Raw genomic sequence first — 15,659 nt, forward strand, 5'->3', positions numbered from 1 at the left:
GTTAAAAGAATCGGATATTGACAAAAGTTCAGCTGCCGAGCTTGAAGAAGCATCATCATGTTACAGCTTGCGAGATATAGGACCCCAGAATGCAGACTAGAAGGCAGCATGTCGGTAAGTAAAAAGGTTTAATAACAAAAACTCACTCACAGCAGGAGGCAGGAACAAAACAACAAACGGGCAGGCAAAACTTGGTTTGAGAACAAGACATGATTTGAGAAATGTTTCAGTGATGACTAACTGAACAGGTGTGTATATATGGAGTGAAAACCAGGTAGAGCAAGGAGACAGATTAACTTGGAGCAGGTGAACCGAATAAACTAATTGACAGACAGAACAAAACGTGGCTGCGGCAAAAACAGAAACTCTAATATACAAACAAAACCAAACTTGACAAAACATGAACAAGACTAAAACATGACCAGAAAAATAATAAACAGAAGCATGATTCAAAATCGAAGAAGAAGAAGAAGAAATAATAATAATAAACAAAAGAACGAGTCAAAACCTTAACTGTGAAAAACATAAGAAAAACCCGAAACCAAAAACCAAACAACCCCAAATCATAAAACATCAATATGGATGTTAAAATCACCAAGAATTAAGACTTTTTCCAACTTAATAATGAAAGATAAAAAGTCAGCAAAATCTTTTTAAAATATCCCAGCAGGACCAGGTGGTCGATAAATTAAAACACAGCAAAACATGTTAGAAGAGCCAGCCTTGAGCATTAGCGGCTCGAAAGAAGTGTAGTTTCCAGTTTGCGTACCTCTGCATGTGTATCTGTCCTTAAACACAACAGCAAGTCCTCCACTGCGGCGTCGTAAACGGGGAACTCCCAGGTAGGAACAGCCAGCAGGGCAAAGTTCATTTACGGTAATTGGATAAACTCGTCATCCCTCTGCCATGTTTCCGCAAGAAACAAAAAATCCAACTTTTTCCTCGTAAAAAGATCGTTAAGGGAGAAGGATTTATTGGCTATGGAGCAAGTGTTAAGAAGGGCAATCCGACTGGATGACGGGCGGTACAGGTTTCGCAACAGCTGATGGCCGTGAGACTGACCGCAAACACCTGGTCCGGTTACGTGATCGTCAGGGAACCAGCTCCTGGTTTAGCAGTGCAACTGGCGAGAGTGCAGCAATCTTGTGGTACTCGACAGAATCCAGAGCATCCGACAAGCAAAGCCAAGTCTCATGTGGCTGCAAGGGAGCATTTTCAGCCACAGTCTGGAGAGTAATGGTGCGTTCACACCGAACGCGGTTTCTGCGAAAGGAGTGGCCGATTTACATGTTATCCCTATGTAGAGGCGCGTTCAGGAGCGGACACGGAGGACGCGGCGCGGAAGGCGCGCCAAGCGGAGCGGAGCATGAGGATGGACCAGTTGAAAAATCTGAACTTTTTCCTAAATTCACATCGCGTCAACCAATCAGGGACTGGATGTGGCTGTGACGTAGGGTGAAGGACCACAGCGGAGAAGAAGCAGTTATCAATGATGGAGGACCAGATCATAGTGGCGGTGTGCGGCAAGCCAGAGTTGTATGACTCAACTAATTACTTTTACCGAGACAAGTACAAAAAGGACCTGGCCTGGTTATGTTTAGGCACAAATATCTTATATTTAAGAAATGTGGACATTAAAAATCGGCTGTTTTTTTACTGAGCTGAGATTTATTTACTCACCAAAGACAGATGGACAGGTGTTCAGCAGCGGGGATATATTGCCGGTAGTTGGTGTCCCGGAGGCCGATTCGTCTCCCAACGCGGGACAGCAGATCTTCGAACTGGTTCCTGTATATATGGAAGTACCGCTGAAATCGACCATCATCCAGACGCAGCTCCTGGAGTAGGTGGTGGTACTCTCCGAACTGTTCCCGTCCCTGAAGAATCTGGTGAACCCAGGGACGTCGAGGTCGGTGGCGTTTTTCGGCTCTCCACAGATAAAACACCGTAATTATCTGTGAAATCCATGTCGGCCATGTTCAGTTGAAACCAGCAAGCAGCGGATGGAAGCTCCTCCTACTTGATGATGTGGTGAATCGTTGCCGCTTGTTGCCAAATGCCAACGCGGAGTTCACGCGGAATGTCAAGTGGGCAAAAGCATACAAATGCGGCGAAATATTTGCAGAATCCGCGTTCGATGTGAACGCACTATTACAGGCAGCAGAAAGCGGGGACGCCTCCAGTCCAGTCGGGAAAACTCTGATGGTGCGTTCACACCAAACGCGATTTCTGCGAATTTTTCGCCTCATTTGTGTGCTTTTGCCCGCTTCACATTCCTCGTGAACATGCATTGCCGCGTGTTGGCATTCGGCAACAAGCGGTAACGCTTCACCGCGTCATCAAATAGGAGGAGCTTCCATCTGCTGTTTGCTGGTTTCAACTGAACATGCTGGACACTGATTTCAAGTATAATCACTGTGTTTTACTTGTGGAGAGCTGACAAACGCCGCCGACATCAATGTCCCTGGGTTCACCAGATTCTTCAGGGACGGGAACAATTCGGAGAGTACCACCACCTACTCCAGGAGCTGCATCTGGATGACGGTCGATTTCAGCGGTACTTCCGTCTATCCAGGACCCAGTTCGAAGATCTGCTGCCCCGCGTTGGGAGACGAATCGGCCTCCGGGACGCCAACTACCAGCGACCGCAGTGAAGCCAGCCCGAAGCCGGACACCGGACACTCAAGCTCCGCGGAGCCAGCGGCATCCAGCCCACGGCCGATTCGAGTCAGGCACCCAGATTTCGGCTAGCTGCTCTCTGTTGCTCCCTCTTCTGACGCGCGGTGGTTCACTAGGGACCGTCAATAAGTTTCCGTACCAAACAATCGTGGAAAATCTAAGTGCCTGAATCGGATCAACCGTGAGCTAACTCCGCGGAGCTTGAACATCCAACTTCAAACTAACTTCACCGTGGTTTACAGGCGCTGTATTCCCGCTGCTGAACACCTGTCCATCTGTCTTCGGTGAGTAAATAAATCTCAGCTCAGTAAAAAAACAGCCGATTTTTAATGTCCACATCTCCTAAATATAAGATATTTGTGCCTAAACATAACCAGGCCAGGTCCTTTCTGTACTTGTCTCAGTAAAAGTAATTAGTTGAGTCATACAACTCTGGCTTGCCGCACACCGCCACTTTGATCTGGTCCTCCATCATTGACAACTGCTTCTTCTCCGCTTTGGTCCTTCACCCCACGTCACAGCCACATCCAGTCCCTGATTGGTTGACGCGACGCGAATTTAGGAAAAAGTTAAGATTTTTCAACTCGTCCATCGCGCCGCTCCCGCTTCGCTTGCCGCGCCGCGCCCTCCGCGTCCTTCGCACCACGCCGCTCCGCACCGCTCCGCTCCTGAACGCGCCTCTACATAGGGATAACATGTAAATTGGCCGCTCCTTTCGCAGAAATCGCGTTTGGTGTGAACACACCTTGATAAGGATGCTCGTCTCATCCGTACCTGAATCCCATCCCTACAACCTCTTTTCCTCGATTTCTTCTTGGATTTTCCTGATGCGCATTTTCTAAGTAATAAAAAGGATTTTGGCGAGGAAAGAGAGCACACTAATGGTTGGTGGGAAGAGTTTCCCATAACTTTTCCAATCATAGCAGCAAAAATTCGATTGCTAGACGTTAGGGCTGATAAGATAGCATAGAACACAAAAATGAGTTTCAATCGTCTTAATAGCAGAAAGGCAGCGGCCAGGCCAAGCACAGGCGCCATCTTGCCTCACCATTTCTACAAGTACATCAAATTTAATAAGTTTTTGATGAGGGTGTCTTTACAAGTTTTACCTGATTTCTGTATTTGCAGTAATTTTTTATGAAAATATAAAGAATTTAATTTTTTTTTTTTACTTGAATGAGGCATTGATCAAAAGCAGCAATAAACACATTAGATAAACACACATAATAGTTCTGCTTATTAAAAAATAACTCGTAAGTGGTACAGTTAGGGTCAGTAGTGGCCAACACGTGTGGAATTAAGGCTGATTTAGTTGACTTTATCGCCTCTGTTCAGAAACATTAAGATTCGCTTTAACAATGAATTATTTCTTTATTTGCTCCATCATTTCATCTATGACTCATTTTTCAGATTTAAAAATGATTTTCTTTAAACTATTCTTACATGGTGGCACATCTGTTATGATGTGACAACACTGAATAAACTTTTACCAACTGATCTTAATTTACACGCAGTGGATTGTTTTTTCACTTATAAGAAACAAATTTAGTGGATCTACTGTCTTTGTTCTTCAATTAGATCCATTGTTTTTTACTCATATGTATGACTTTTAAAACCATAATAAAAGTGTTAACCGGGTAATTTTTAGAGTTTAGAAAATATAAAATGTGTAAACTTTACGTAGTGTGGTTTAAAGCAATGGAATACTTGTCGCATGGAAATATTAAATGTTACAGCTCAGTTTTGAATAAATTGTAGGGGGCTTCTTGAATGTGTTCAGATCCCCAGCGACCCTGCATAGAAGAAGTGGGTGTAGAACATGGATGGATGATGGATCCTTTTATTAAAACCTTAGTGCAAAAGTCTAAAATCAACACATTAGACAAGCTTTTCGTTAGATCTCTCTATAGTGTAAAGTAAAAAAATTCCAAAGGCTTTTATTGAGAAATACATCAAGGTTTTGCAAACTAGATTTTTAATTGCACCTAAGGACATGCAGCTCCATTGTGCTGGAAAAAGCATCGCTCATCATGAGTGTGCTCCTGGATTGTTGGACAAAGCTGCTCTAAGAGACATCCTAACACACACAAATAATCTCAGGAGCTATCTGTCTGTCTGTCTATAAACATGAATAATAAACCTGCTTTTGTTATAATAAAAACTGGAGCTCTTTTAAATAAGTCCCCAATAAACAGAGATTTAAACCTGAGGATCCAAGCAGTTTGAAGACAAGCTTTATTAGAGTAGTGGTCCCAAACCCTGGTCCTCAGGGCCCATTGTCCTGAACCAGTACACTTTATCCAAAACCTTGCATTACTTTCTTAGCATGCCACGAAGTGTTGCTAATGCATCTCAATCATCCGTTCATTTAGGCAAGAAGTGCATCAGCAGGCGTAAAACATGCAGGTCAGTGGGCTCTGAGGCGAAGGTTGGGGGCCTCTGCACTAGCAGTTCAATCCTGTGGCACTTCCTGTTTTATTTCAGTTTGGCCTCGATGTATTTACGTAATACTTTTTCACAACACTGTCCGTGTGTTATCAACAACTTTTAGTAACTTTGCAATTAGTTGCATTTCATTTGATCACTATTTTAGCAACCAAGACTCAGTGCAAGTTGCGATGACATAAACCGAAGCTGTAAAGTTTGCAAAAACATCTTTCGGTCTATGAGAAACCGTAATTTCCTTTAGACCTGAACGCACCATATAAACAGAACGCGGAAGTGAATTTGTGGAGCTTCCACAGCAAAGACAGCTAGGCAGATAACCTCAGGGAGCTCCAAGAGGGCGGCGGTGACTGGCTAGCATGAACAACTGCTCCCTCAGATAGTCACCGCATCGCGTAACATTTCATATGGATGCCAACGACCCATGAGCTGACCTCATAACCCGCTGCAGAAGACCTTTTTAGTGGACCCTAAACCTGCCTCCTGCAGTGGTCTCGACTCACTCCGGTTTATCTCGTCGAGATGTCGGCATTCTCCGAGTCGGCTTTAGAGAAAAAATTATCCGAGCTTAGCAACTCCCAGCAAAGTGTGCAAACGTTGTCGCTGTGGCTCATCCACCACAGAAAACACTCGAAGACAATTGTCACGGTGTGGTTCAACGAACTGAAGAAAGGTAAGGTTGATCCCGGGCTCGAAGTAAACAACAGTAACACATGCTTCTGCAAGATATAAACACTACATGTGGCTGCAGGGAGCTGGTTAGCTCGGGCGAACTCTGAACTGGACTACTTTAACTAGTTTAGCTCTCTGAAGTTTGCCTTAAAAGGAACATTTTAGTGCTAGCTTTGTTGCTGCTAGCAGGCCAACTTTCGAGTAATGTTCAGTTTTCTGGGTCAGGTGTAGGCTACATGTTACAGCTGATTAGGATACTTTGGAAATCTGAATACAGGAAATAGTTAGCTGGATACATCACGCTGGATATCAAAGACGTTTTCCAAATCAACCACAAACCGTCTTACCTAACTTTTTATAAAATGTCTTCTTATCTGGTGGACGATCAAGTAAATATAGTTGGAGAATAATCTTTTATCAATGAATGGATATTTTTCCCTCCAGTCTCTTGTTTTGGTGCATTGTTACCATAAGTAGTAGTAATAATGTTGTTTTGTTGATCATAATTATGAATGACATTAGTAAATGAATGTGGTATTTTCATAAAATTGGAGATTGTTTCCAATAAGAAACAAATATAATAATGATCAGCTTAATACATTTTAATCTCTTCTAAAGATAAATACATTCGGAGCTTAGTATTTTATCATCAGCAAATATTACATTTTGCTATTAGATCAGTCTCTAGGGCTGAAACATTTAATCAGATTAATCCTAATTATTGAAATAATCAACTAATTTAATGTAGTAAACGAACAGTTGTTAACTGGAGTATACAGACTCTAAAACATGCCATTTGCTGACAAAACAACCCATTCAGAGCAGTAATTAGGCACAGATTGTACAAAAAATATACATTTTGCATTTATAATTTACATGTGTGTAAATATGCTCTATCTGGAACTCAAGTGGCATAGTTTTAGCTTCACCTGGTACAAATCCTTTAAAAAATCTCATTAAGCACCTTTGCTATCCAATTATTAATTGAAAAAATAGTCGACAGATTATTCGATTAGCAAAATAATTATTAGTTGCAGCCCTAATTGTTACCATAAGTAATTTTAAGAATAAAAATAAAATACAAATGTTAATAAAAAGACATGAATTTCTTTCTAACTTTTTTTTATTTGATCAAATCTGTTGGAGATTTAAGGCAAAAAAAAAAAAAAAAAAACAACTGGAAAAAACAAGAAAAACAAAGTGCCTCAAATGATTTCAAAATATAAAATGTTAAAGAAAAACATGTTTTTGAAAAATGCCAACTGTGCAAGAAGATTTCAAGACATTAATTACAACTTAGTGTATAAATACAAAAGGGATGTAAGTACACTATACTGCCAGAAGTATTGGGCCACAGCACCAAATCAATGAATTCTGGTGTTCCAATCACTTCCATGGCTGCATGTGTATAAAGTTTGGGAAACATGCCAGAATAAAAGTCCTAAATAAAAATATTCTTAAATTAATTGATATTCAATGATGAAACTGCAAACTGGGAGTGTGTTCTTTTTTTCTTCTGGTTTTGTTAAGTTAAGCTGGTGCAATTTGCACCATCTGTCATTTGTAGTTGATGCGTTTAACTCATGCATCCAATGACCTTAAAAGACTTCAGTGAAAGCAAAAAGGAAACAGTCTTCAGTTTTATCTCCGATAATATTTAACTGTACCACTGATAGAAGCAGACAAATCTGCCTCAATGTTTACTGAGCAAATGGATAGGCGCGGTCTCCGACTGAAGATAAAGAAAGAGTTTTAGGCATGTTAGTTGCTGATATTAATGGCACACCTTCCTATAGGGAGCAGGTCGAGCATCCTAATGACATCTCAGGTGGATGCTGTAGTTTGGGGCTCTGTGTCGGTGGGAGGGAGAGAAAGGAGAGCTGTGTCTGGAAAACAGTGGAGGTTAGTTAGTTGGTTCTCTCTTAGGATTTAGGCTCAACTTAGCCCAACAACATTAGTCCAGAAATAGAAACACTTTTTTTTTCTTTAACATTTTGTTTTTTTACTGACTTGAGTAATTTGTCAGTGTGGAATGACAAAAACCTAAGTGAATTTCTATTGTTCAGCTGAAGGAGTCATTCGATTCATTTAACTATTAAATATTTCTGGTGACGAGGTAAATGTGCATAAAATGCTCATATTTCTGTTTATTTTTGGATCAGTCTACTTTGGAAATTCAGCCGGTAGATATTTATTGGAGACGGATGATCGGTACAGAATCTCCTGGTGCAGATTCCTGCGAAGCGACCAAAAGCGCAGGAATACCACACGTCGGAGGAGCGACGTGTCGGCTGTGTACGTCACATTCACATGTTCTGTTGTGTGTGTTTGAACATCTGCATGCAGCCCAGGTTTCACGCAAGCTGACCTTCCTTTACTTGGCCAACGACGTCATTCAGAACAGCAAGAGAAAAGGACCGGAGTTCACCCAGGACTTCGCGCCGGTCATCGTTGAAGCATTCAAGCATGTAAACAGGTCAGGATTGACTTTACGAAGCAAAATAAGCTGGGTTTTGGAGTCTTTTTGAAAATTGGATCTGTGTTGTCCAGGCATTAAATCATTTCTATATACTGATTAAAAGTGAATGTGTTTGTTTTGGGTGTGTCCCTGTTCAGGGAGGGCGAAGAGGGCTGCAAGAAACAACTGGGTCGGGTTTTATCCATCTGGCAGGAGAGAGCCGTGTATGAGAACAACCTGCTGGAGCAGCTCTCACAGGTCCTCTGTAAGTTCATCACTAACATGTTTGGGCTCAACTTAGGTCTTTATTGATAACAATGCTCTAGAGGCTACACAGTGAGTCAATTAAAATTCTAACATTATCTAGGGGCGTTCTCGCAGGATTGTCTGACACTGCAAAGTTGGGGTGTAGTTAAGAACACAGAAATCTCTCCGTTTATTATATCGCTGATGTTTTCTGTGTTTTTGTGTCTTTTTGCCTAAAAATCGTAGATGGAGAAAAGAAGCCCAAGAAAAGATCCTATGAGGAGATCCACCCTGATGATGAGGGCTTCGCCTCCCGTAGCTCCCCGTCTGATCCTCCACAGGTGATGTCCCTGAAAAGTGCAGCAATAAATAGAGGGGACTGACAAAACTAAACTTCAACCACTTGAGTACCATCGATGCCACACGTCCTTGTCCCTTTTCTCCCCACTTTTTTCCTGACATGTATCCTTCTTCACCCACAGACGGCAGAGTTAATTCGAGCCCTGCAGGAGCTCGAGAACGCGGCATCTAGTGATTCGGTGCTGCGTCAGCGCATCTCCTCTCTTCCTGTCGAGGTCCAGGACACATCACTCCTTCACAGGATCACAGGTAGACACAAAGTTAAGGACCACTTTTGCAGCACAGCAATGTCAGTTGCATGATAGTACACCTACACAGAGAGGAAATGGGCTGCAGGATCACCAGCAAGAAGCTTGGTGAGAAAGAGACCACTGTACGGAGTGAGAATTCAAAAAGGGAATAATTACAAGATGACATTCGCCTTCTATCTGGAGCATGCAAGATCTCCGCTCCTTTGGAAGGGATAATTCAGAGAAAAGTGAGGGATCAGGCCAGCATTACACAGCAGGAGCTTGTTGATGATCTCAGGAGAGCAATCATTGTTAACACACAACACCATAATGGATTGAGATCCCCCAATGTCTCTCAGCTTAAAAAGCTCATGTTATGGGCCTTTCACACCTGAATGGTGCCTTTCTTTATATACGTATATAGAAAGAATGTGGCTTTACATACACATACAGGTCCTTCTCAAAATATTAGCATATTGTGATAAAGTTCATTATTTTCCATAATGTCATGATGAAAATTTAACATTCATATATTTTAGATTCATTGCACACTAACTGAAATATTTCAGGTCTTTTATTGTCTTAATACAGATGATTTTGGCATTCAGCTCATGAAAACCCAAAATTCCTATCTCACAAAATTAGCATATCATTAAAAGGGTCTCTAAACGAGCTATGAACCTAATCATCTGAATCAACGAGTTAACTCTAAACACCTGCAAAAGATTCCTGAGGCCTTTAAAACTCCCAGCCTGGTTCATCACTCAAAACCCCAATCATGGGTAAGACTGCCGACCTGACTGCTGTCCAGAAGGCCACTATTGACACCCTCAAGCAAGAGGGTAAGACACAGAAACAAATTTCTGAACGAATAGGCTGTTCCCAGAGTGCTGTATCAAGGCACCTCAGTGGGAAGTCTGTGGGAAGGAAAAAGTGTGTCAGAAAACGCTGCACAATGAGAAGAGGTGACCGGACCCTGAGGAAGATTGTGGAGAAGGGCCGATTCCAGACCTTGGGGGACCTGCGGAAGCAGTGGACTGAGTCTGGAGTAGAAACATCCAGAGCCACCGTGCACAGGCGTGTGCAGGAAATGGGCTACAGGTGCCGCATTCCCCAGGTCAAGCCACTTTTGAACCAGAAACAGCGGCAGAAGCGCCTGACCTGGGCTACAGAGAAGCAGCACTGGACTGTTGCTCAGTGGTCCAAAGTATTTTTTTCGGATGAAAGCAAATTCTGCATGTCATTCGGAAATCAAGGTGCCAGAGTCTGGAGGAAGACTGGGGAGAAGGAAATGCCAAAATGCCAGAAGTCCGGTGTCAAGTACCCACAGTCAGTGATGGTCTGGGGTGCCGTGTCAGCTGCTGGTGTTGGTCCACTGTGTTTTATCAAGGGCAGGGTCAATGCAGCTAGCTATCAGGAGATTTTGGAGCACTTCATGCTTCCATCTGCTGAAAAGCTTTATGGAGATGAAGATTTCATTTTTCAGCACGACCTGGCACCTGCTCACAGTGCCAAAACCACTGGTAAATGGTTTACTGACCATGGTATCACTGTGCTCAATTGGCCTGCCAACTCTCCTGACCTGAACCCCATAGAGAATCTGTGGGATATTGTGAAGAGAACGTTGAGAGACTCAAGACCCAACACTCTGGATGAGCTAAAGGCCGCTATCGAAGCATCCTGGGCCTCCATAAGACCTCAGCAGTGCCACAGGCTGATTGCCTCCATGCCACGCCGCATTGAAGCAGTCATTTCTGCAAAAGGATTCCCGACCAAGTATTGAGTGCATAACTGTACATGATTATTTGAAGGTTGACGTTTTTTGTATTAAAAACACTTTTCTTTTATTGGTCGGATGAAATATGCTAATTTTGTGAGATAGGAATTTTGGGTTTTCATGAGCTGTATGCCAAAATCATCCATATTAAGACAATAAAAGACCTGAAATATTTCAGTTAGTGTGCAATGAATCTAAAATATATGAATGTTAAATTTTCATCATGACATTGTGGAAAATAATGAACTTTATCACAATATGCTAATATATTGAGAAGGACCTGTACATGTATGTAGTGCTCCTTTATCTTTATTTTATGTAAAGTTGATATATTTGTAATTCATGCCAGTATGATGTGAGTGCTGGAAACCAAAGTCAAATTCGTTGTTTGTGCACACTAACCTGGCCAATAATGATTATTCAGAGTAAGGCTTGGGAGAGCGTGTTGTTGTCAGATGAGACCAAAACACGCTCTATGGCATCAACTCAACGAAATGCTGAATATGAATCCAGGATTTTGGATGACAGCCTCCTGGCCATAGTCAGACCATTGGGTCATAGATTTTCCTGCATGACCTCGACCAAAGCATCAAAGAAGAGTCCCTGTAAGGCACAGAGTGGCCTAGCCAGTCAACTTTCAGTTGCTAAGAAACAGCCTCAAAGCCTATAGGATTTGGAGCGCATCTCGAAGGAGAAGCAGACCAAAGTCCCTCCTGAGACGTGGGCAAAGGCGATGACCAAATACAAGAAACATCTGACCTTTGCGTTTGCCAACAAGGGTTTTGCTGTCAGGTACAGAGTGCATTCGTCAAGTGAAGATGAGGCCTTTTAAAGAGGATTTTAATTGTTAAATAGAAGGCAAAGCTTATGCTGGGGGATTGAGGTCGGAGCATCCTAAGCTTATTACATCATCAGCCTCTGGAAATGTAAATATGCGCTAATAAAATATAAGATATTGGGGTTCACACACAGTTGAGAGTTTACCAAATTCTACCTTTTCATTGACTATATTCATTATTTATAGCAATATTTTTTATGTCTGGACTCGAAAAACTCGAAGTGGGCGTCTGCTGCTCTAGCTGGCCCATCCAGGGAATGACCCGTTGGAAAAGGTGTTCAAAACCAGGCCCACTAGGTGCCCTGATTTTGTTGCTTTGTGACAAATGATCCACACTTTCATGTGAGTCATGTTTTGCTTGAGGATTAAATAGATTTCAGTTGTAAACAAATCAATTTGTGACCTTTTTCATTTATTTTTATTTTCTGGGCTTTTTGTTTTGTTGTTTTTGTTGACATTCTAGCCTAACACAAAAATGATGGATTTTTGTTTCTTTTTGAGAGGGTGATCTTACAGATTCAGGAGAGGATCAGAGTAATTTCTACGTTACCCACCTTGGTGAACTGAATACCTGTCTGCTGAGCTTTGTGCCCTTCTCTCTGCATGTTTTCTTTTAGATAAAGAATCTGGCGAGCGGCTCTCCCGGTTGGTCGAGGAAGCCTGCATGCTTTTAGCCGACTACAGCGGGCGCTTGGCCGCGGAGATCGACGACAGGAGGCAGCTAACGCGCACACTGACTGCTTTCCTGCAGAGCCAGAAGGACGGCTTGGCCCAGAACGAGCAGAAACTTGAAGTGCGTACATCCCTCTTTTGTTTTGATTCAAGTAATTCACTTTCATGTCCTGTCTGAGTCACATTTGTGTTGCTCTTATTTGGTTTTTCTTTCTAAACAATTAGATTAAACTCAAGTTCACATTTTAAAAGAAACATTGAAGGCTGTAGTAAGCTTTTTTTAAAATAATCCTCAAATCTGAGTGTCCTATTGTTAAGACAGGCTGTTGACAGATAGAAAACTAAAATCAGGTTGAGTTTGACATTTTACCTCTAAGAAACTATTTGTAGCCTTTTATTTTTTTCTTATTTTAGCTCAATTTACAGGTTCTGAACCTTTCATACGGTAAGTATTTTATGCTCAGTGATCTCTGAAAATGGAAAAAAAAACTTGATAGCCATAACCATGCTTCTTTTTGTAGTGAAAGCTGTGTGCAGCCTTTATCCACAGGAATCCAGGAGGAAAAGTATATCTCATGTCCTAACTACGATGTTAATAAAAAAATGAAAAAAGACTGAAATGATTTTTGGTGTGATTTTATTTTGCTCTGAGGCTTGCAACTTCTCAAAAACATGTCTTCTTGACACTGAACATTTTCTAGCTCAATTGAAATTAGCACAGTTATGGTATTGGAAAGTACATTTTTTGAAAATAAAAATAAAATAAGTTCTGCCCAATAGAGATGTGACCCATAAGTCGAACCAGAACTTAAAACAAACCAATTTTTGAAATGAGAAATGGAATAGTGAAGTGAGACCTCCAGCCTGAGATTAGATATTCAGCTTGCACAGCTCCTATAAACGCATCTGCTGTAGGCAAACTCCTAATGATAAACATCTTAAAACTAATGTACACAACAGAAACAGCAGAGATTAACACAATTTGCAAAACCTAATGATAACCTAAAAATAGGGTTATAAGTTTGCTTATAAACTTATAAGTTTATAAGTTGTTTGCTGTTTTAGCTCGTCATCCTTCTTAATCCCATGCTAATTAGCAAGCCAGCTTCACTGTATGAATGTTCAAATAAGACTTTATTTTGCATCAACATCAATCCAAAAGCACTAGAACTAATGGGTTTTTATGTAATGAGTATATAATTTAAAGCAATGGTGAAGCTAAAGTAAATTGTGAGACCCTTTTAAATCCCAATTCAGTTTAAGGATGCTAGAGTAATTTAAATCACCCAACATTTTCTTTTTATGTTGGTGCACTGATGTTTTACACTTACCATATGAGGGGTAAGCATTTTATTGGTTTGTCTGGAAATCCAAACACATACATCAGAGAAACGCAGTTCTGTCCTGCAGAATGCAAATGCAACGCACTTGTATAAACGTGTCATGCAGAACATAGTATTTGTGGTGTTAATTGGCTTCAGTTAAGTTTAGACCAAAAAAAAGTGTAATTTTACAAAGAAAAGCATCTTACTGTATCTTCTGTTGGGAAACTTTTCAGGAATACAAGAGGAAACTGTCGAGGGTGTCGCAGGTCCGGAAAGAGCTGCGATTGCGCCTCAGTAACCTTTCAGAAGGACACCGAAACTCCAAATGACCGCCGACTCGCCTTCTCACTGCCTGTCAAACATCTTTGCGTTACTGAAGCAGCATCTGTTCTCACCTGTCTCCACTGGACTATTTATCCATGTCTCTTGAGCCTAAGTGTGTACATCTCCATGTACAAGCTCATATTTTTAACTTGAGGATAAGCTAACATTGTGTGACAAGATGTTCATGTATTGGCCTCTGCAGTCTAACTTTTACAGCTTTAAAGTGGTGTGACTGGTGGGATTTTTTTCGTAACCCAGGGTTATGCACCAGAGTGTGATCTATGAGTTCCAGTATTGGGATCCTTTTGTAAAATGCTTTTTATTGTTTTGACACATTCATTTGCATAGCTTTTTGTTAGAGATCACTATGGCAGTCACTCAAGCTGGAATCACTGATTTTATGAAGTTTACTGAAGAAAACAGTATATTTTGAGATTCTCAGAAGACATTAGAAATCCAGGTACTATAAAGCAAACCATGTGTGTTCACACTTTTCATAAAGCCTGTTTGTAAAAAGATGGTCTGAAATCCTTGTTTAGTGTATACACATTTGCATGTAAAATTGGTGGAAATCATAAGTGTTTATGGTTTGTATTCATCAAGATGTAGATACACTGCTGAAAAAATAAATAAAGGGAACACTCAAATAACATTCTAGATCTGAATGAATTAAATATTCTCATTGAATACTTTGTTCTGTACAAAGTTGAATGTGCTGACAACAAAATCACACAAAAATCATCAATGGAAATCAAATTTATTAACCAATAGAGGCCTGGATTTGGAGTCACACACAAAATTAAAGTGGAAAAACACACTACAGGCTGATCCAACTTTGATGTAATGTCCTTAAAACAAGTCAAAATGAGGCTCAGTATTGTGTGTGACCTCCATGTGTCTGTATGACCTCCCTACAACACCTGGGCATGCTCCTGATGAGATGGTGGATGGTCTCCTGAGGGATCTCCTCCCAGATCTGGACTAAAGCATCCACCAACTCCTGGACAGTCTGTGGTGCAACGTGACGTTGGTGGATGGAGCAATACATGATGTCCCAGATGTGCTCAATTGGATTCAGGTCTGGGGAACGGGCGGGCCAGTCCATAGCTTCAATGTCTTCATCTTGCAGGAACTTCTGACACACTCCAACCACATGAGGTCTATCATTGTCCTGCATTAGGAGGAACCCAGGGCCAACCGCACCAGCATATGGTCTCACAAGGGGTCTGAGGATCTCATCTCGGTACCTAATGGCAGTCAGGCTTCCTCTGGCGAGCACATGGAGGGCCATGCAGCCCTCCAAAGAAATGCCCCCCTACACCATTACTGACCCACTGTCAAACTGGTCATGCTGAAGGATGTTGCAGGCAGCAGATCGCTCTCCACGGTGTCTCCAGACTCTGTCACATGTGCTCAGTGTGAACCTGCTTTCATCTGTGAAGAGCACAGGGCGCCAGTGCCAAATTTGCCAATCCTGGTGTTCTCTGGCAAATGCCAAGCGTCCTGCACGGTGTTGGGCTGTGAAAACAACCCCCATTTGTGGACGTCTGCCCCTCATATCATCTTCATGGAGTCGGTTTCTAACCGTTTGTGCAGACACATGCACATTTGTTGCCTGCTGGAGGTCATTTTG

The 15,659-nt window shown here is 41.8% G+C and overlaps 1 protein-coding gene across 1 annotated transcript; it reads left to right on the top strand.

The window, feature by feature from the left end:
* Positions 1–5,398: 5,398 nt before the first annotated feature.
* Positions 5,399–14,678, top strand: LOC124879008 (regulation of nuclear pre-mRNA domain-containing protein 1A-like). The gene is made up of 7 exons (XM_047383259.1): positions 5,399–5,797; positions 8,143–8,272; positions 8,413–8,519; positions 8,747–8,841; positions 8,983–9,109; positions 12,323–12,498; positions 13,936–14,678. The coding sequence occupies exons 1-7, from the start codon at positions 5,647–5,649 to the stop codon at positions 14,029–14,031; spliced, it is 882 nt and encodes a 293-aa protein (XP_047239215.1). The 5' UTR covers positions 5,399–5,646; the 3' UTR covers positions 14,032–14,678.
* The last annotated feature ends 981 nt before the right edge of the window (positions 14,679–15,659 follow it).

Source organism: Girardinichthys multiradiatus, chromosome 13 (assembly GCF_021462225.1).
Source record: "Girardinichthys multiradiatus isolate DD_20200921_A chromosome 13, DD_fGirMul_XY1, whole genome shotgun sequence".
Lineage (NCBI taxonomy): Eukaryota > Metazoa > Chordata > Actinopteri > Cyprinodontiformes > Goodeidae > Girardinichthys > Girardinichthys multiradiatus.